This window comes from Mesoplodon bidens (genome assembly GCF_964165515.1).
Source record: "Mesoplodon bidens genome assembly, chromosome: 15".
Lineage (NCBI taxonomy): Eukaryota > Metazoa > Chordata > Mammalia > Artiodactyla > Ziphiidae > Mesoplodon > Mesoplodon bidens.
The window spans coordinates 75,632,596-75,654,599 of record NC_138171.1 but is presented as its reverse complement, the minus strand read 5'-3'; the positions used below and the strand labels follow the sequence as shown (position 1 = coordinate 75,654,599).

The 22,004-nt window shown below is 40.2% G+C and overlaps 1 protein-coding gene across 1 annotated transcript in view; it reads right to left on the bottom strand.

Annotated features, from left to right (window-relative positions):
* The window catches only part of PLCB4 (phospholipase C beta 4), a 421,917-nt gene that overhangs the window by 144,150 nt on the left and 255,763 nt on the right, over positions 1-22,004 (bottom strand). Inside the window, exon 4 of the mRNA XM_081256673.1 lies at positions 17,179-17,277. Coding sequence (XP_081112799.1) covers positions 17,179-17,262 — 84 coding nt within the window. The 5' untranslated portion in view covers positions 17,263-17,277. The remainder of the gene's footprint in view (positions 1-17,178; positions 17,278-22,004) is intronic.

The window sequence follows — 22,004 nt, the reverse complement described above, 5'->3', positions numbered from 1 at the left end:
AATAACTTACAATGAGCCAGGGATTATACATATAGCAACACAGAAGACATACATCTGAAGAGGCTGATCAAAGAAATAACATTTTGAACTAGGGCCAAATGGAGATAACAGTCTGTGTTGAATAGAGTCACTGAAAGGAAAGGAATCTCAAATAACTTTCACGGAATTTCCCTTTGAATATCGGCATTGCCCACTTAAATAGTCCAGCTTGTAAAAATGCTTTATCTTAACATTAGCTGCATGAGATGTCGCTCCTTTTCCACTTTTATCTTCTGAAATAGTTTATGTTTAGGCTTCAAAGATATACAGTCCCCACTGGCTCTAAGGACCAATCCTGGTTCTATCATTTTTTATTGTGTCTAAAAGAGGTGCAGAAATCACTGGCACATGCACAGGAGGACCACTGCTCCCAACCTAGAGAATTCTGAGCACAGACTTGGCTTCAGAAAACTGCAGTCCAAAGGTTTAGCACATGACTCTTCTACCTGAAGGAAGGGCTGTTGCATGAGTTGGGTCATCTAGGAACAGACACCAAGATGAACTTGATTGATTACAGGGAATTGATTGATTACGGGAAATGCGTATGAAAGAGAAAGGGGAGAAGAAACAGGAGTAGGCAGGGAGAGCCTTCAAATCCCACGGCAGGACTAATGACTGTGAAAGCAGAGGAGGGAGGAAGGATGAGCAGGTAGGAAGGGTCTCAGACTGCAGGGCAGCTCTGAGAGCGTCTCTGCAAGGTGGATGGGAGCCCCAGAGCAACAACCACCCACCAGAGGAGCCTCACCTGGGGCAGGAAAGGGTTGGCTCCAGTCTCTGCCATGTCACTCGTTGGCTGGGAGCCTCAGCTGAACGTCGCAGGGGTGAGGATGCTGCAGGGGAGGCCGTCCCACTGACTACACTCCTAGTGACAGTTTTGTCTTGGACGGAGATGTAAATGGCACAGCTCCACGGCTGCCACAGATGGGATCCCTTTCTAACCCTTCTCCAGGTTGCCCTAAAGGAGCTCCAGTTCCAGTTTCTTGGACCCTTAAAAGTCTTTACAAATTAGGAACCATTTAAATAAAAATCAATTTGAGTCCCAGATATGTAACCAAGGAATTGCTGGATCATCAGAGATGCTTATTAAATATCTGTGAGGCGATGAATGAATTCCCTGCTGGGGACATAGCAGTAAACAAAAACAATGTATCTGTCTCTTGGTTTATATTCTATGTGTGACTTTGACAATGAACAACGAGCAAATAAATAATATATCAGGAATTGATAAATGTGAAGATAAAAAAATCTAAAAGGTAAGGGGTGTGTGTGTGTGTGTGTGCGCACGGGCACATGTGTTTTTTAAATAAGATGATGATGAAGGCCTCTTTAGATGAGGTGACTTTGAGGAAAACTGGAAAGAAGTGAGGAAGTAAACCAGGAGAACTGATGATACATGGAGAAGAGCAGTCAGAGCAGAAGCTGCAAGTGCAAAAGCCCTGAGGTTTGTGTCTAATACTTCCAGGGAACATCAATGGGACAATGAAGTGATGGGTTTTGTAAGGGATTTGTAAGGGGACAAGGAGGACTCTGGAAATTATTTGGAATGAAGTAGGAAGCCACTGAAGGGTTAAAGTAGAAGAGGGGTATACTCCAACTTACACTGTAAAAAGATCCATCTTACTTATTCCTCATCATGGCTCTGTGAGGTAGGTATTATCACCCCCATTTTCCTGACAAGGAAGCTGTGGCTTAGTGCCTAGTGGGTTTAAGACTGGCTCGTGGTCAGATCTCTTGAGCAGCAAAGCCCAAGTTGAAGCTATTTCTGTTTAACTCCAAACCCATGCCCTTAACCAACTCTGTGTACTTCAAACTCTTCAAGAAAGAGTTCTCTGGCAAAGATTTCACCCTAAATACCACTTAGTACAAACCCTTTATTTGCAAACAATATCCTGGCAACTTGGCTCTGCTGAGCATCCAAAAACTAGGCTCCTTTTTGCATCTCACCAAAGTTGAGAGAATCCTCTGCCCTTTTAGGTACTTGGAAGAAGACAATCCACAGTAGGAGAGCACTGGAGGCAGCAGCAAAACTGTCCTCAGGGTGACTCTTCAGTAGAAAGAGTATGTTGGCTTACATTCCTGGGAAGCTATTCTGGCTCAGCCCATCCGCTTCATTAAATGTTTTGATGAGGCAGGATTTCAGAGCAATTGCCTACTATTTATGGTTTTAAGAATAAGCAGTTTAAAAGTCATGTGTTTCTTATTAATTTATCTGAATCAATATTCAGTATTAAAAGACAGGTTTCCCTGCTGAGGATATTTTATGTCTATTTCTATTGATTGAAAGGAAATGTAATAGCACAGGGAACTCTATTCAAAATTCTGTAATAACCTTTATGGGAAAAGAATCTGAAAAAGAATGGAAATATGTATATGTATAACTGAATCACTTCGCTGTACACCTGAAACTAACACAGCATCGTAAATCAACTATACTCCAATAGAAAATAAAAATTAAATTAAAAAAAATAAGTTCATCACATTGTAAATCAACTATACTTCAATAAAAATTTGTATAAGTAGGTAAATAAAAATTAAAAGTAAATAAAATATTTCATTAAAAAAGGAAATGTAAAAAAAAAAGCAAAGAAAGGAAATATTATATTCCTTTCATATAGTACATTTTATCTAGTTGTGTGGGGTCTTCCCCCAAAATGTAAAGACTAAAAAAGTCCTGCTTAGTATTTTTTTATCCTTAAATGCTGATTTTCACTGATTCTAAGGTAGAGGTACTAGTGTTTTTAGGGTTGCTTATGAGGCAGTTATTTGCTCTTAGGGGCAAATAAATGAAAAATAATTTTTTTGCCCATCCTCATTTCTTTAGCAGAATACAGTTAAGAACTCCTGGCTGTAGTAATATAATAATTGTGGTCTTAAATAGATAAAGCAAATCGGTGACTAAAAGAGTTAAACAGCCTTCATTAAGGAACTTCAGAAAGTGTTTTTTCAATAGGTAGTTTGGGTTTTTTTTCAATCATACATATTTCCGCAAAAAATGCTTCTTTGTGTAGGGGAGCAATAAGATTTCCTTGACCTATTTAGGGTCCCTGGCTGGGTCTGAAAATTAAACTGACAAAACAGATCAGCAGGAGAAAAGCATATAAATGTATTTAATATAAGTTTTAGGTGACCTGGGAGCCCTTATATGAAAACGAGGACTAGAAGAAACAGTTAAGCTTGAGTATTTTTGCGCTGGGTTTGCAGAAGAGTAGACAGTTGTGGAGAAATATGAGAGTCGAGGAGTATGAGGTAAGTGTAATAAACTGGGAGGGGGGGACTTCGGAAGGGCTGTTTGTTCAGATTCTTCTCAGAGCCCCCTTTTCTTCAAAAGATAAGGATCCCCTTTTTGTCCAGGAGTAGGAAGCACACCTCTCACATGTGGGTTTTATGACCTGTTTCAGAGGAGAGGTGGGGAGTCATGGGAAGGTCAGAGTGACCGTCCTGCTTCTGCTGTTTTCTCAAACTCCTTCACCTTAAAATACTCAATATACTAAGGGTGCTATATTTGGGGGTGGCATATTCTGAACCCCATCATTTGCAAATGGCAGCCATTCCAATATGTCAAGTCATCGTACTGATAGCTGTGATTCCTGTATGTTCTCTTCATCAAGACATCAGTCCTGGAGACTGGCTCTGCCCATGATTACGTGTTGGGTAGTAGGCAATTTCTTAACTGATTTAAGCTTCTCTTTCCCCACCTGTGTAATGTGGAAAATCTCATTTCATCCTCGCAACCACCTGCGGGTTTAAAGAGATGACTGACGTCAACTGCTTAGCACTGTGCCTGGCACCTAGAAGAGCTCAATAAAATCTAATACGTTCAACTCCTCTGGAAAAAAGAAAAGTCTCTTTTAGTGAACAGTCTTTCCCTGTTTATCTGAATTGCCTGTTTGGGGAGATTAGTTGTAAAGGACTTTATTTTATTTTTTCCTTCTAAGGAAGTCTAAAACTCCTTCCCTTGCCCTATGCCTAGTGGTTGTTAAATTCGAGCTGCATCAGGATCACCCAGAGGGCTCTTAAAACACAGACTGTTGGAGTCCACCTGCAGTTGCCATTCCCAATTCAGTAGGTCTGGGGTGGAGCCTGTAATTGGCACTTCTAACAAGTTCTGCATGTGCAGCTAAGGCTGCTGCAGGGATCACACTTTGAGAACCACTGCAGGCTAGCTAGCATGACATCTTTCAGCTCAGCCTGTGAAGAGTTATGTCACCTCAGGGGAGGTGTTTAACCATGTTAAGGCTTGATTTTGTAATCTGTAAAATGAGGCTACAAAGACCCACCTAACAACAGGGTTCTTGGGAGGCTTGAATGAAATAATGTCTGTAGAGCATTTACACAATGATACCATTTGTAGAGCACCTGGTGAGGGTTCACAATGGCAGATATTTCTACTGCAAGTGAGGTAGGAGGTAGATGGGCCCTGGCTGGACAGCTGGTATTTACCAAGTGAAGTAAAATTAGAGCTTTGTTTTCCTTAGACACACCAAGGACAGGAGCTGAACTCTGCTGGAATAAAGAGATAAGATGACCACTCCTGAGGTTAAGGAGAACTCCCTGGACTGCACGTGTAGAAAGCCTCCTCCGGGGCTCAGAGAGAGGGGGCCCCACCCCATAATAGGTGATCTCAAACCTCCCACAGGCCTCTGTGCTGGAATCCATCTTGGCAAAAACACGCGCATGCGTGTTGGAGAGGGTCCTAGGACAGGTGAGGTGTGGAAAAGAAACGAGGTAATTGGCCCAAGGTAAACAACGACCTGGAAAAACTGCCCTATATAAATGATTGAACTGCCTCTTTACTGCACTCCTCCTCATTAGGGAGGACGCCCACACCCTTTCTCTTTGGGTGCGCATCTCTGCCTTGCTTCTGCCTTAAATAAACAGTTTCCCTGTGTGCTCTCCCACAGGTTGTGTTGTGCTAATAATAATAAATTTTGTACCTGATTTTACAGTTTTTACCTCCTTGAAACATTCTTGTTTTCAAATGGGGCAAGAGCCAGAACCTCTTTGTTTTTAGCCTTTAGCCCCTGGTGGACTAGTGGTTAGAATTCCTGGTTTACATCTAGGCTACTCAGGTTCAATTTCTGGGCAGGGAACTAAAACCCTGCTTTTCAAGACCACTTGCTGCTGTCTTTCTGAGAACATAAGGACTGAAAAGCATCCCCCCTAAAAAGAACCAAAACCAGTAACAACGAAAACATTTATCATCATTTTTAGGAGCAGGGAATTCATTCACATGAAACTGAGTTTAAAGAAATGCCATTTTCTTACTTGAGAAGGGACTTCAAAATGATTCACTTTAAAACAGGCTGTATATTTCATTCTACTGTTCATTTGTTCACACTTGAATGGACTCCATTAATTCAATGGCCAGGCCACACGCATGAACAGAGTGTGATCCCAAACAGAATGCAGCCAGGATGTTCTCTGGGCCCCATCGCCATCAAGCTGGAGATCCACAAGGCTGCACTCGTCAACCCTAATTAAAGGATGCCTGGGCTTCCCTGGTGGCGCAGTGGTTGAGAGCCCGCCTGCCGATGCCAGGGACAGGGGTTTGAGCTCCGGTCCAGAAAGATCCCACATGCCGTGGAGCGGCTAGGCCCGTGAGCCATGGCCTCTGAGCCTGCGCGTGCGGAGCCTGTGCTCCACAACGGGAGAGGACACAACAGTGAGAGGCCCGTGTACCACAAAAAAAAAAAAAAAAAAAAAAAAAAAGGATGCCTGACCACAGCCATTGACCTCCTGCTCCCCTGCAGCTATAGACAAGATTTGAAGGAGCAGAATTGTGCATTTTCCTATTTACACTCAGGTAGAAAAAAAAGCAATAAAATCTAGCACTGTCCACCTGAAACTAACATGATATTGTAAATCAACTATATTTCAACTAAAAACAAATGTTAAAAACAAAAGAAAAACAAGCACTGTCATTTTAGCCACTGAATTTTAACTGAATTCTTTAGCATAGCAGTAATACTCCAGAGACCTAAGTAGCTCCTCAGCTAGCTCCTTATATTTGATTTACTCATTATTTATACACATTCTTTTTGTGTTGTATTGCTTCATTTTTTTTTTTCACCAGCTCCTTGTAAGTTGAACGCCAGCCCGGATTTCCTTCTCTAGCTTCCTAGTGGATGCATGTCTCATCTTCCCACAAAAAAGTCCTTCCTACACCCTTGAATAGCATGAATCTCAAGTATTAGAGTTTTCCATGAGACTGACTCAGACACCATTTTATGGGTGAGATGCTTCTATTCCTCCAGGGAATAGAGTTATCTTGTACCTTTGTGAAGAAATGAAGAAACATAAACCCAAAGAAACTTCACAGAGAGGGAAAAAGCATAAAAGTGAGAAGAGTAAGCAGAAACAAGTAAACAAAACTGGAGCATCTTGGACAAGAATAGCTGATTATTCAGCAAGAGCCAATACAGTTATAGAGAAAAGGGAATAAAACTGAGGATGAATAAACTGAAAATTTAATAATACATTCATAAGGGAAAATGACTGAGCTAAAAGTAATTACCCGAAAGTATCATCATCACCATCCAAACTAATTTGTTATTCATTTCTATGTATCATTATTCGTCTTCTAAGCTAGGTGTCTGCAGACCACAGCCCTGTTTTTGAAAATAAAATTTTCTTGGAACACAGCCCATTCATTCATTTACGGATTGCTGAATGTTCTATGACTGTGTTTGTTCTACAAAGACAAAGTTAAGTAGTTGTGACAGACACCCTATGGCTTGCAAAACCTAAACTAGTTAATATCTGGTCCTTTACAGAAAAAGTGTGTTGAGCCCTGTTCTGTGTCTTTTCAATGCAAGATGATTGATTACATAAAGAGTACCTAAAATAGCCATGGTTGATTGCAGAGAGGGACACACTCCTTCACCCCTCCCTGAATCTCGCTGCTCGCAAGGTGACTTTGCAGCCCCTCCCAATGTCCCCACTTACTTTGGTCTAGAGCATGCAGCAGAAACTCGGCTGTGTGCAGGAAAGAACAAGCTCCATCTGCTTGCAGGAGGATGACAGACCAGGTGGGGTGGGGATGAGAGGGTCCTGCTAAGACCATCCTAAATCAGCCAGCCCCCAGTTGGACCAGCAAACACTTGAGTGTGCCTATTCCAGCCCAGATGGCTGACCCACAGATTCAAAGACTACATAAATGGTTGCTGTCCTAAATCACTGAAGGGAATTAGAACATGCCATCCCAATATATGCCACTTTGCATATGGATTATTCTGAGCCTAAGGCAATTGACAATCAACAAATGCAGAAAGAAACCTGTTCAGAGCTTCCCTTATCTAATTAAAGCAGAAACTTCTGAGAAATAGACTTCCATATAGCCCCCCTCCAGGGAGTTTTGTGGCTATGAAGAAGAAAGTCAGCACCAAGATGTGTCTGCACAAACCTTACTTAAAATAACCCTGATCTTCCATTAGTTTCATCATGTATTGACCGTCCCACAATTTTCTGCCCCTAGAAGCCCACTAAGCTCACTAAGGCAGGTGAAAGGACTTGCCCAAGGTCATAACTTGTAAATGTCAGGGTCAAGGCTCAAATCAGAGTCTTCTGTCTTCAAGTGCACTTACTTCCCAGAATTTTGCAAACCATACAGACCTTTCCTTAAACACCTCCTGCTTGGATGACAATGGTCTCTAAGCTTTGGGGGTCTGAGAGCACAGATAATGTTATTAGCACTGTTATTTCAAAGGCTGGTCTAGAGGAAGGAACAGGTCCTGGCGTTCTTGCAAAACCCCGGCTGATACTAGCTCTCGCAGCTTTGGATTGTTTCAGCGTGATTTAGTGATTAAGTGCTCAGGCTCTGGCCACACCTTTCTTACCATATGAGGAAGAAGTCACAAGATGATGATGAAGAGAGAGGTAACTGAAGGCAGGTGCATTTGGAATCATAGGATCCTTAGATGAAATATAATACATACTCTTCAGACCCACCTACCTTCCTAGCTCCCCTTTTCTAGCACAGTGATATTAAGAAAATTGCCTGTAGAGATACACCAAGTAAAAGGAAGGACTAAGATTCTAGCTCACCTTCCTTAAATTAAACTTCTGGTGTTCTCTAACCATACTCTGTACCTCCGGTGTGCACTTTGCACCCCGCCCGTACAAATCCATTCTCCACACAGCTACCAAGGTAACTGTCACCAGAATGTAAACCAGATCACGTCAGTCCCTGTTGAAAATGGCTTCCCATAACACTCAGAAAGAAGTCCAAGCTCCCCATCCTGGTCCTATGACCACTGAGTCTCATACTCAGATGTGCATCCAAGTCTCTTAGAGGGCTAGTTAAAACATACACTGCTGGGCCCATTCCCAGAGTTTCTGATTCATCTATGAGATGGGCCTGAGAATCTGTATTTCTGATAAAGTCCTACGTGATGCTGATGATGCTGGTTTGTGGACCACACTTTCAGAACTGCTGCTGTACACGATGAGGCTTCTGCCTTCTTCTCAGACTTCTGTTCATACCATGCCCCTGCTCACGACGCCCACTCCAGCCAGGATGTCAACAGCAGCCCTGGGAGTGGAGGACGGAGGAAGGAAGGAAATGCATCCATTTGTTCATCCTCTTGGGTAGTTTACTATGTTTGTCAATTCTCTTTTTGTGAAGTTTATTTTTAACTAAAACTTATGTGATTTCTGTATATGTGAAATGCTTCTGGGGTACAACAGAACATACAATGATAAGTACCGCTGATTTCATGAAGAAGAACCCCATAAGCACATCTATAAATTACCCCTTCTCTGACATTCTCTGTGCCAGCATCAGAGTCCACCCAGCTTCCTGGGCTGGAAATCCCAACCTTGTTTTACACTTCTTACTCTCCCTCACCTTCTACATCCACCAGGTTAGAAAATCCTCTAATTCATTTCCATCCTCCACCCCTCCTCTTATTTCCCATGTGTCTGAATGACTGTCTATCCAGCCATTCAATCCCACGTCTACCCTCCCAGACACAACTAATCAGCCAGACCCACTTGACAGTCATATTCAGACTTCACTCTTTCCTGCTAAAAAATATCCATCGAAGGATCCCTAGAGCCTTCAGGATCTAGTGCTACTGCTTGGGCTGGAAAGTAAAGCATTTATGGTGGGACACTGTTCATCTCTGCAGCTGCAGCTCCTGCCTTCACCACCTGCCCTCCTACCCCAGACAGACAAGCCATGCCCCCATCCCACACCCATGCCCTTGCAGGAGCTCGGACTGTCCCCTCATCTTAGCTGTGCTTTGATCCTCTAATGGACTCACCCACCAATACGCAGACCGAAGGGGGCTTGCTCTCTGAGGCCTTCTCGGTCAGTCCCCTGGACCCACTGCCCACCTTGGTCTCCTCACCCCACAAGGGGTACAATCTGCCACCTTCCTCATTGCAATGTGACTGTGGGGGGGAAAGCACAGGGGTGAGGGTGGTAGGACATCTGGGGCCACATGCTGAGGACCTGCAGTATCAAAGCAAGACATTTGGACATAATTTGGTGGACAATAAAGTGATATAACACATTTTTTGTTTTGTTTTAAATGTCCAATTCTAGTAGGTACTGGAGCTTGAAGAAAGCAGGACTCATGGCAAGACAGCGAATAACTGAACTAATTATCCACCAGGCACACATAGTAATATTGATAGGTTCCTTAGGATAACAACTCAGAAATGGAACTCCATTTAACTCATTTCCCTACTTTTCCTCCTCTCCCTTCCAAATGTGAAATCACATTCTTTTTGGTTTTGTGATTGGCTTTAAATAACAGACAGAAGCCTCTATTTCATGCTCCATCAACTAACTATCACCATTTCCTCCCACTGAGAATATTAAGCCTCTGGTTTTTCCTCTGTGTCTCCAACTAGTTTTCCTTTCCAAGATCTGTCTGTACCCTTACTTTGCACTGACAAAGTTAATAGATTTTTCATTTTGTTTTGTCAATAATAATTAAATATTTTGTCTACCATTAGGTTGACTCTAAACATTGAAAGACTAATAAATATGATCAGAATTGTTATCATTATGACGACTCTGTATCTTTCACTGTAAATACAAATAATGTGCTACAACTCCACTTTCTACTTTGTAAGCTGGATATCCTACCACTGTGGGTACAATTGAGTTTAAATCACCCAAAACTGGGAATGAGATTAAAAGATGGCTATGTATCCTTTCCACATTATACAGGAACACTGTCTAGAGACCCACCCAAGGATGATTTATTTCTCTAGAAGAATTCCCCCTTGTTTGACTTATTATTTACTCTAGTTTAGGGCTCAGATTTTCTGAAGTTCACTAGATAAGTTGCAGCCATTTTTTGTTCTGTAAGGGATGCATGTGATTTGTGTCTGGTAGAAAAGACAACCTCAGGGGTTACAGTTTTATTACCCTCCAGGGCAGTAACCGGTTTTGTATCTAATTGACAAAGCTTGTTGCAGCTTTCCTTTCCTCTTCCTCCAGTGCTCTTACAGCTAGACTTATCATCCTGCTGGTTTCCTCACTGAGGAGCTAAATAAATCTTTCAGTCAAAATGCTTTCTATGAGGATATGTTTTTAGTTTTTTGCAAATTATATTTGTTAAATTATTTGCTTCACTGATGTGCAGCCTGGGGTATGTAGGGTGCCTGGGCCTTTTGGAGCTTCACTGAGTGCCCTACAGTTTGCTTTCAGAACTACCTTGGAAAGAGGCCAAATTCGGCCTGTCCCACTTGGCCTCACTTTAGCTTTTATTGGTGCTGTACTTCCATATTCCTCTGGGATTGGCAACTACCATAACTGTTTCTGTTTTCCTGGCAGCAGTTGTGAGCACCAAGGGGCTCCGTTTCTGTGTGTGTGCAGGGGAGGGATTTGGGGATGGCGAGTGGGAGGGGTTAGTAATAAAGACCAAGGCTTCTCCAGAAAAGGGCACTCCAACCCGGCAGCCTGCCTCAGATACAAAACCCCACAGGTGAGGAAAAGGGATAGCCCAACCCAAGCTGGCATTTGGGATGTGGGGTGGTGGGGGAGGGGAGTCAGCTATAAAACATTCAAATCTCTGCTCTGGCTGCCACTAAGAAGACGTGGCTGATGAAACTGCAGATCCCAGTTAAGCAAACTGAGAGCTCTTTCTACGTGCTGTGGAAAGAGGATGGTATTTTAAAATCTGGTTGTAATTTAAGCTAATTGTCTAGAAAACTGTGTTGTCCAATAAGAGAGCCACCAGCCACATGTTGCTATGTAAGCTTTAATTAAAATTAATTAAGATAAAACCTCAGTTCCTCAGTCTCACTGGCCACTTTTGCTGTTGTTGTTTTGTTTGTTTGCTTTCCCAATGTCAAACTGAATTAATTTTGCTAAAGAGAAACTCTTGCACTCTAAGAAAAATAAGTGCAGTCTAGATTTTGTGCACAGGTGGGGGAAAAAGCCCTGAGATTACCAACTGTGCATCACAATCCTCTTCACATGTGGTAACAGGCAGCCCAGATACAGACCATGTCCATCACTGCAAAGTTCTGCTGGTGACCACTTCTCTAGAAGGACGACAGACCACTTTTCTTTCAAGGGAGAAAGGTCTTTAAAATTTTTGTGTGTTTAAGTATATCCGTTGCCCTTCAAAGTTACGCAAAAGTGGAGGTCTCAGGAGAGTCTGGATGGGAGAGTTTCAGCTGGACAAGGAACCACACTGCTCAGGATGAGAAGGGACCAGAATTTCCCATTTTCCTCCTTGGTTTGAGAGGGAGTTGTTTATTGTTTTTTTGTTTCTAATTGGAATAAGAGGCATAGGGGAAAAAGGAAAAGGGTGTATTAGAAAAGGATTCTGAGTGAGAGATCAAAAAAGAAAAGAAACAGGAACATGCTTCTTGGTGGAAGAGTGGGGCAAAAAATAAGGCAATGAGAGAGACACCTGTTGCCCCGGGTGACCTCTGAAATTTATTCCTCATGATATCTATTGTCTCCTACTGCATGCTGTAATTCTCCTCTGCTACCACCAAATTTTTAATAAAAGCCTATTTCACACAACATCCTTGCTCCTGAGGTTCAGTGATATAATGGGTTTAGGGAGAGAAATAAACTAGAGCAGGGAACAGTCAGGTATGACGACACTGAGGAGCTGAGTGATCACAAGGCAGCTGTAGGCACCTAGGAATTCTAGGAAAGGCTGGGGAGAGCCCTGAATAGCCAGAGGATGGGGTCTTCAGCCCTTTAATAAGGACATGAAAGGCAAGTCAGGGTGCCAGTTGAGTTAGAGACATTTGGGCTGCATGGGTTTTAAAAAGCACTGCTGTTTCTCTCCTCTGTGATAGAAAAATGTCTAAAGATTTTTACACCACTTGTTGTACCACTTAGGAAACAAAATATATTTTTCATGTGAGTAACTTAAAGTCAAGTAAAGTTAGATAAAAACAGCTTTCAAAGTGGCAGGAGAATACAATCAGAGACTACAATGCAGGCTGCAGTTCCTGAAATTTTGGGCTACCTCAGAAGAAATCCCTCAGCAGAAATAATAAAATAATGCTTAAATACAGTTGAACTAGTTGCATTTATAGGCAAAATAATACATATTTATAAAACAGTGGTTAGTAAATGCTATTTTTTTTCTGATCTAGTGAATGCTCACCCACTGATTAAAACACTTCCCTGCCTTCTTTAAACCAATACGTGGAACACAATTTAATGTTTACCCGATCCTTCAGACCGTCATGATAATGTTAGTTGCCATATGGTGCTGAAGGCGTTTATGCCTCTTCACAAATGGCCCCTTTGCCGTGGCACTTTTGGGATGATCAGGTTGTGTTTTCTCTAATTCCTGTTCCTCCCACTTGCTGTCAGCTGTCATTTCTCCCCGCTGTTCATGCAAAAAACTGTAGAAACAAATCTTTGCTGCTTATATTTGGTGCCTTGAAAATGTTAATGGCCGTGACTCTAAAGAACTAAATCTTACAGAATAGGGAAATACAGTTGAGCCTTGAACAATGTGAGGTTTTAGGGCTGCCAACCCCAGTGCAGCTGAAAATATGAATATAACTTTTACAGTAAACCCTCCATATCCGTGGTTCCGCATCCGCTGATTTCAGCCAACTGCGGATTGTGTGGTACTGTGATAGGTATTTATTGTAAAAAATCCATATAAAAGTGGACCACGCAGTTGAAAACTGTGTTATTCAAAGGTCGATTGTAATAAGAACAACTGGCTACAGTCCCATTTGAAACACTATTTGGTTTTCTGGTTTGAAAATTAATAAAGGGAAACCTTACTAAAATGGAGTCAGGAGGCCAGAAGGAGAAGCTCTCACAAGGTACCACTGGACATCAACTATGGAAAGAATTGACAGTTACAGATCCCAGAGAAGAATCATCAATAGGAAAGAATCACCAATTACAGGCCCCCAAAAGGAAAAGATGTGCATGGCATCTCCAACAAGATACTGACTAGCCCAGCAACGCAGGCCCTGAGTAACCTGCCAGCTCCCTGAACTCACACGTTTCTCCAATGGATTTTTGTTCAAAACAACCCCTCCTGACTTCCTCCTTTTTGTCTCTACAATAATATTCCCCTCTTTTGTTCTATGGACTTGTCTATGGCTTTTGCCGTAGCTTCCTTGTCCTGAATTGCAACTCCTCTTCTATTCCTAAGTAAACCCATTTTTGCTGATAAAATAACTGTTTTATTTTTAAGGTCAACACCAGTTTGATATGTTTTATGAAGAGGCATTATTTACTTTATGAAGCTGAAAAGTTTTTGCTTATAATCCTAGTAAAATAGCACTTAAGAAAGTTGAAAGCTTAGCAAGATTGTATTTAATACTTGTTAAGATTTCTTTCCTTCTAGCTTTACCTCATTTTCAGAGGAACCTGGAAGAAAAGTAAATGCTTTTAGAAGTGCAAGTCATCAGTATTTTCTAAATATAAGTGAGTTATGATGATTAATAACCAAAAAAAATCATGAGAAATAAAAATGATTCAATGATGATAAACTTCCAGTTCATCAAATCACATTTCACTTTATCAAAAATAGTACTCTTTCTCTAATTGGTTTCTGCTTATATGAGAGCAGAAGAGATACTCAGCCAGTGATTACATTTAATCTCTTCAAAATGACCTTCTCTGAGGAACTGGAAGCCAGGAAGTATTTTTTAATTATCCTATAGATGTCCAGAGCCTGGGAAACTGCCTCAGAAAACCGCAAATCTTTTGGGATACTCTAGCAGATTCAGGGAGAGATGTCACTCGCCAGCTTATAATGAAGGGCAATGGCCATCAACATGGTGGCGCTGGTACTCAACCTAGACCTGACTTACCTGGGAGAAAAGGCTTGGAAATGCCTCTAAGTTAGCCCTTGGCCTCCTTGCCAAGTTGTGTAAAGTGGACAAAAGTAGTCAAGTGAACTTACTTTGCATTCAGCTTGAACTCTATCAAATTGTTGATATTGATAATTTTTAATTTAAAAGATGAAAATTAGATATGATTTACTCTAATATTTTGAATGTGTTGAAGTACAGATTTCCACACAGGTCTCAAGGACCTCTCACCATTTCAATTATCAAGAAAATGAACAAACTATAATAAAACCAAACTGAGTTGGAATCAATTGTATCTAAAATCCCCCTTTATTTTTTAACAACATCTTTATTTGAGTATAATTGCTTTACAAGGGTGTGTTAGTTTCTGCTTTATAACAAGGTGAATCAGTTACACATATATCCCCATATCTCCTCCCTCTTGTGTCTCGCTCCCATCCTCTCTATCCCACCCCTCTAGGTGGTCACAAAGCACGGAGCTGATCTCCCTGTGCTATGTGGCTCCTTCCCACTAGCTATCTATCTACATTTGGTAGTGTATATAAGTCCATGCCACTCTCTCACTTCATCCCAGCTTACCCTTCCCCCTCCCCCTGTCCTCAATTCCATTCTCTACATCTGCGTCTTTATTCCTGTCCTCCCCTTAGGTTCTTCAGAACCATTTTTTTTATTCCATATATATGTGTTAGCATATGGTCTTTGTTTTTCTCTTTCTGATTTACTTCACTCTGTATGACAGACTCTAGGTCCATCCACCTCACTACAAATAACTCAATGTTGTTTCTTTTTATGGCTGAGTAATATTCCATTGCATATATGTGCCACATCTTCTTTATCCATTCATCTGTCGATGGATACTTAGGTTGCTTCCATGTCCTTTAAAATCCCTTTTTTTTTTTTTTTTTTTGGAGTACGCAGGCCTCTCACTATTGTGGCCTCTCCTGTTGCAGAGCACAGGCTCCAGACATGCAGGCTCAGTGGCCATGGCTCACGGGCCTAGCTGCTCTGCGGCATGTGGGATCTTCCCGGACCGGGGCATGAACCCGTGTCCCCTGCATCGGCAGGTGGACTATCAACCACTGCACCACCAGGGAAGCCCTAAAATCCCTTTTGATACTAGATATTTACAGTGAATTTGGCAATTGTAGGCATTCTGCTAGTCCCTGGAGAGAAAAAGATAAGTAAAATATGGTCCTTGACCTCAAGAAACTCAGAGTATACTAGGAAAGACAAAAACATTAAATGAAATGTGACTGCAGTATAGTATGTGCAAGGGTAGTTTAGTGGTAACACAAAGGAGTGATCAATTCTTATCAAATGGGCCAAGGGAGATATCAAAGAGTAAATATTTTTCATCTGGGTTCTGAAGAATAAATAGGAGTTTTCCAGTCAAACAAGGAGGGATAAGTGCCTTTCAGGAAAAGGCACAAGTAAACACAAAACATGAAATAGAATAGTTTATTGGGGGAATATTAAGCATATTCTTAGGGTTAAAACAGAGAGTGTTTGTAGAAAACTGGTGGGAAATGAGGCTGTAGAATTAGGCAGGAGCCAAATTATGGAAGACCTGTATTGCATTCTGATGAGTCACCTTTATCCTACAAGAGGGAGTCATGGAAGCATTTTAAATAGAGGAAGAAGAGGTTCTGATTTGTATTTTCAAGATTACTCTATGATGACAACTATGGAAGAGGAAAAACAATTAGAAAACAGACTAGAAGAAAACTGAAAAAGAGTTAACAATGGTTGCCTCCAGGTGGTAGAAAATTGTTTTGTTTCTTCTTATAGCAGAATGATGTTCTTTCAGGGAAGCAGTAAAGTTTCAGTAGTATAGATAGCTGTCATCACAATACTTCAATTCAGTATGAAGAATACTGACTACATTTGGGTCCATCCTTTGCCTTTCTCACTTCTGTTTACACAAAACTACTATGGTACAAATCTAGAGAGTATTATGATACATATTTTTGAAAAAACAAGTCAACCAGTTAGTGAGTTGTGTCAGCCCACAGACCTCACGAAAAGGCCTGATGATCTGAACCCCTGGGAGGTCACCACGATGAGCCACATACATTCCACTGATTTTGAAGGGAACCAACCCTGACTCTGCATGAAGTCTGAACAAGTTTTGCATCTTACTTCGCCTTAGAGGCAACACAGTATCATCACACACCCCTCCACAAGTCACCTCAAATTCAAATAAACTCTAAGAAAAACAACATGTTAACAATGCAAAGGAGGTTTCCACTCTCCGTCCTAAACCTTCTGAACAGACAGGTGGCCCAAAGCCCCTGGTTTCTAGAAAGTCTGGAGCCATCACCACCTTGCAAGGGCACAAGCAATAAATAATAGAAGCAGAGGCACACAAAGCTTTGGTCAAACTGATGTGTATAAATGAGATGAGCAAAGCACGTGACCAGCACAAAGTCCAATCACTACTACAGTTATGACAAATAGAAAGTGTTATGTGGAAAGCCTGACAGAAGCACTTCATTAAGCAAAAACTATTACTCCATGAAACTCATCTGTAAGACAAGCATAATAATGGCAACAATTTTATAAGGTTATTATAAGGAATTGAACAAATAATACACAGGAAGTGCTTAGAAAGTTGTCTGGCACACAGTAAGCACATAATAATTTATAGTATCATCATTGTTACTATATCTGGCACAGGGAGAGTGCTCAGTAAATTATAGTATCATTATCATTATTATTATATCTCATAACTTTGACTCTTTCCAACTATTCCAGCTTATAAATCTCCAGGATATTCTTACTTATGTCAGACTATTTACTCAATACTGTGATTAAAATGAAATAATTATAAGAATGTTTTGAGAGAAATGATTAATAATGCTTCTTTACCTCTTCATATCTGTCAAAAACTGCTCCTTCTTGCAAAAACGAAGGAACTTCCTTCTGCCAATTAAATTCATAAGGTTTGGCCATGATTATATTTAAGACCTGAAAATGAAAAAGGGTATCTCATTAGTGAACACAATTAAAAAACAAGTGAAGATCAAAGGTTAATCATTTGATATTTACGTGTTTGCAAAAGCTTTTCTTCATACACATAGACTAAGTCCATAAATTGTCTTTTTTTTTTCTTCTTCCCTTCATCTGACCCTGAATTCCCTTCTCCTGGTTGTTTGGTGATCATTTGGTGATTGTTTGGGAAGCTTCCCCCTTCCTCTTCAAATCCTATAAAATAATTATGTATATATAAAATCTGATATCATCAGATAAAAGAAAGAAACCACACACCTAAACCTACATACAGCAGAGGACTGCTGCACAGAGCGAGAGGATCTACAAGCCTCCACTACAAGGTGAACTCATGGCCGGGGGAGTCGACAGGTGATGGGGTTGTAGAATCAACTAGGAGTAGCTGTAATTTTTATTTCTCTTGGTCCTCTCTTTAGCCCTCTCTCACCCTTTCCTCCCTTGGGCCATGCAGTGAACAACAGAATGTCTGCTTTGTAGCATAGGCAGTGAGTATGACATTGAAGGGAGGCTGGCATTGTCCAGAGTGGCTGCCTACACTTAGGAAGAACTGGGTGTTCCTTTTACCCACCCTTCTTAGCATCCTGCACCATGGTGTGCATGCAATAGCTGTAAACAGGGCGTCTTAAATGAAAAGGATCACCAATAAGAATCACCAAGTATTTGAGCAATGCAAAGAACACAGAAGGCAGACACCAAACACAGTAAATAGAAGAATTTACACCCAAGAAAATAGAGTTAACAGGACAAACAGAATCTGACTTTGACTTAAGGATGGCTGATATCCTCAGAGGGAGGAAAGAGTGAATTCTCTTCCCAAAACACAATTAACTACAGATTCTAGAAATTTTAAAAAGATTGTTGTAGTCAAACTCCTAATAAATAGGTGACCTTCCCTGTAAAGAGAATTCATATGAAGTGCTGAGCCAAGGAATTCTTACAGAATACAACACAAAAAGAAACAGAAAGCATGACTGAAAAATTTAGAGAGATGGAAAATGGAACCAGAAGATTCAAAAACCACCTTATAGAAGGATGTCTTCTATTAGAAAGAGAGAAAGTAAATCCAATGCAAAGATGGGAACAATTAAAGGAATAGTAGAAGAACATTTCTGAAATCTGAATATTTGTGCTCTCAGTGTGAAAAAATCCAGTGATGCAGTAGATATAAATGGGGGAAAAGATACACACACCTAAACATTCTTTGAGGTGACTAAGAACAAACAATATAAAGAGAAGTTACAAAATTTCTCAGAGATGCATAGAGAGAAGACAATTTAGAATTGAATGGCAATCAGCATGGAATCAGGCACACCATCAGAGTATTACACATGAGAAGACAGTGGAGCAGTAACTGCAAAGTTTTGAGGGAAAGTAACTGTGGACTAGAAACTCTGTGACCAATGGAATAATGGTTTAATTGTTAGGAGAAGATATATTTACAGACTTTCTAGGTATCAAAAAGGTTTAATAACCTACTCTGAAAGAGTTAATGTATTATATATTCGGTCAAGAAGAAAACGAAATATAGAAAAATAAGAGATATGGGAAGTAAGGTTGGAAGGAAGGAAGGGGAAAGGACGGAGAAAGGAAGGAAGAAAGGAAGGAAGAAAGAAAGGAAGGAAGAAAGAAGAAAAAAGTTTTAAAAAGAGACAAATTTTACTCAAGTCTTATGTATTATACAAAAAGAAAAAGATATAGAAATTACAATCTAGCATCCAAATTCCAGATTATATCAACACAGGTAGGTGCTGGAGGGAAGGAAATATGGAACAAAGGGAGGTAAAAAACATTTTAGGGAGTGCAATATAGGTAGTTAAAACTCTAGATATTGGCAGAAAAATAGAAGATCAATTATGAGTGTTAAAAATTTAAGAATTTTCCTAATATTAAATTTTAAATGGAAAGTATAACTTGCAAATAAATGAGGGAAAAAATAGAACGAAGAAATGTGAGCCTCCTTTAAAAAGGAAACAGATAAAAGATGTGGGAAAGGAGGGGAAAAAAAAGAAGAACACACAATAACTGGAAAACACAAAGTAAAATGACAATGTATTACTAACTGTAATAAATATGAATTGGCTAAATCCATTTATAAAAGACAGAGGCTTTCAAATTAGGTAACATTATAGTTGTTTATCAGAAATATTTATAAAATAAAAATTATATAGGACATTTGAAAATGAAGGGATGAAAAGAAGATATAACAGGCACACGCTGGGAAAGGAAGAGATGTAACACTAATAATATTAGACAAAATAGACTTCAAGGAAAAAAGCAAGAGACAGTGATAAGTCATATTAAGAGAAGGGGTGATCAAAATTTTTCAGGTCATTAACATTAGATATGTGACCACACAGCATCAAAACATAGATTGAAAAACTGAAAATACAAAGAGAAACAGGCAAAGTCACAAACATATTAGGAGATAATGATTCTCATAAATTAATGGAAGAATATTGAGGATTTGAAAATCACACAAATTTAACCAAAACAATTTAAATGACTCAAGTTAACATAATTGAAATATATTACTTAATGAGTTTAGGCCCACCCCACACACATATATCTTTCCTTCATTCTCTCTTTGTACCTGGCTTCCCCAAACACATATAACAATCTCAAAATCTGATCATGATTAGGCCACAGAGAAAATCTCAGTACTTTCCAAGAGTCAGAAATTACAGTGGCCATGCTTACTGACCACGACTAGGCCAACTTATAAATTAATGACAGAGAGTGTGTAAAACCTACACACATATGAATTAAACATAAACATACACACTTCTAAATAATTCTTGATTTGAGCAGAATAGTCAAAAATTATAAACTTCTTAGAAATGAAAGATGGGAGTACTATATGTACATTAAAACCTAACCCCAAATAGTAAAACAATGACTGGTAAAAGTTAATTATTTTCTGAGTATGCATATATTAGATAAAATTTGGCAGGTGTTGGGGAGAGAGACAGAGAGAGAGTCGGGGTAGGAAGGAGGATAAGGAAGAACCATAAACTCACAATATCCATGATGAAAGGTGGAGTGTAAATACAGAGAGAAGGTGAACACCATAAGAGATACTATGTATAACTTTAACCAAAATATTTGAAAACTTAAAGTGGATGTTTTTCAAAGTTAAAATAAATTTGGCTCAACAAATGAGCAGAACGCTTAAACAGACCAGTGATCTTGGGAGAAACTGAAAAAAATAGTAAAAGATTAGGCCCAGATGGTTTTACAGGTGAGTTCTACCAAATCTTCTAGGAAAAGGTAAATCTGTGTACCTACATTTTTCTAGGGCATAAAAAAAAAATAAAATAATAAAATAAAATAAAGCTACTACCCGACTCATTTCACAAGTCCCTTATCAGACCCTGACAATGACACCACAAAGGGTTAATAAGAAACCAGCCAACCAACCCTAGAGCTTATTATCACAGAGAAAAACCTCTGGTAAAATATAAACCAATCTATTCCAGAAAGTTACTGAAAGAATAATTTGGGATGTTTCCACACTGAAAACAATCAATGTGATTCACTAAGAAGCAAAGTCTAATACATGTGCACATTACAAGATGATGTGAAGCTGAACGTGAAAAGTCTCTAACATATACCATTAAATGAAAACCACGTTTTTGCAGCAAGCCATGTAATGATATGGAATAGGAACAGTGTGACACCATTTACCTAAATACATAGCCACAGAATGACATGAACAGTATAGTAAAAACACACACACAAGGCAAAACTATATATTTTTCTCGGTAAATATTCGTGCATATAAATAAATTATTACAAAGTTTGGAAAGAACCTTGCAAATTTATGACTCTGCTTACTTCTGGGGAGGGAACAAAGCTTGGGGTTGAAAGTCAAGATATCTTTCACGTTATCTCTGTCCTGGACTTTTTTTATTATGGGAATATATTCCTGCATTCATGTGCTGCTTGTGTAAATAAAAAAGAATGCAAATTTCAAAAAAGAGAAGAAAAGGTTGAAATCACACAGATAGGCAGACGCATGAATCTTTAGTCCCAAATAATTTAAAGCAGACGAAGAGCACATTAGGTCACATTTCAAGATAGCTTCTTCCCAATGGCAACCATTGGTGTTTGAAGGAGGAACTCATGCAGTATTTATTACTGACCAGGATAAAAACTGATGAAAGCATGAGGGGCATTCTAACCAGCCCAGACTGAGGCAGGAAGCAGCCCTCCATTCATCAGTACCAAGGCCTCCCATGGAAAGCCAAGGCAGACAAGCTATGCCAGTGAGAGAAGAGAGTCCCTCTGTGAGTAGGTTGGTCCATGTCTCAATCTCCCACAATGGTTGTGACTGGGTCTCTCTTCCTCTCTCTCTCTGCTTCTCTGCTCCTCTTCGTCTGCCTCTCTCTCTGTCTTTCCATACCCATTTCTCAGTGTCCACAAACACAGCCCCTCCACCCAAGGCTGTGTCAAAGAAAGCTTCTAGTGCAGTGATGTGCATTCCTGCCTTCTATGTTGTAAAACAGATCTACAGAGAAAAACGGACCTGCAGATCCCCCTCAGGCTATCATGGACGTGTTGTTCAGTGACCTATAATAAGATGAGTCAACTACAGGGACCTAAGTGTTAGCATGAGAGAAGGATGAAGAAACAACATGGTGGCTTCCCTGGTGGGCAAAACCCCTCTCCTCTGCAGGACTTCATGT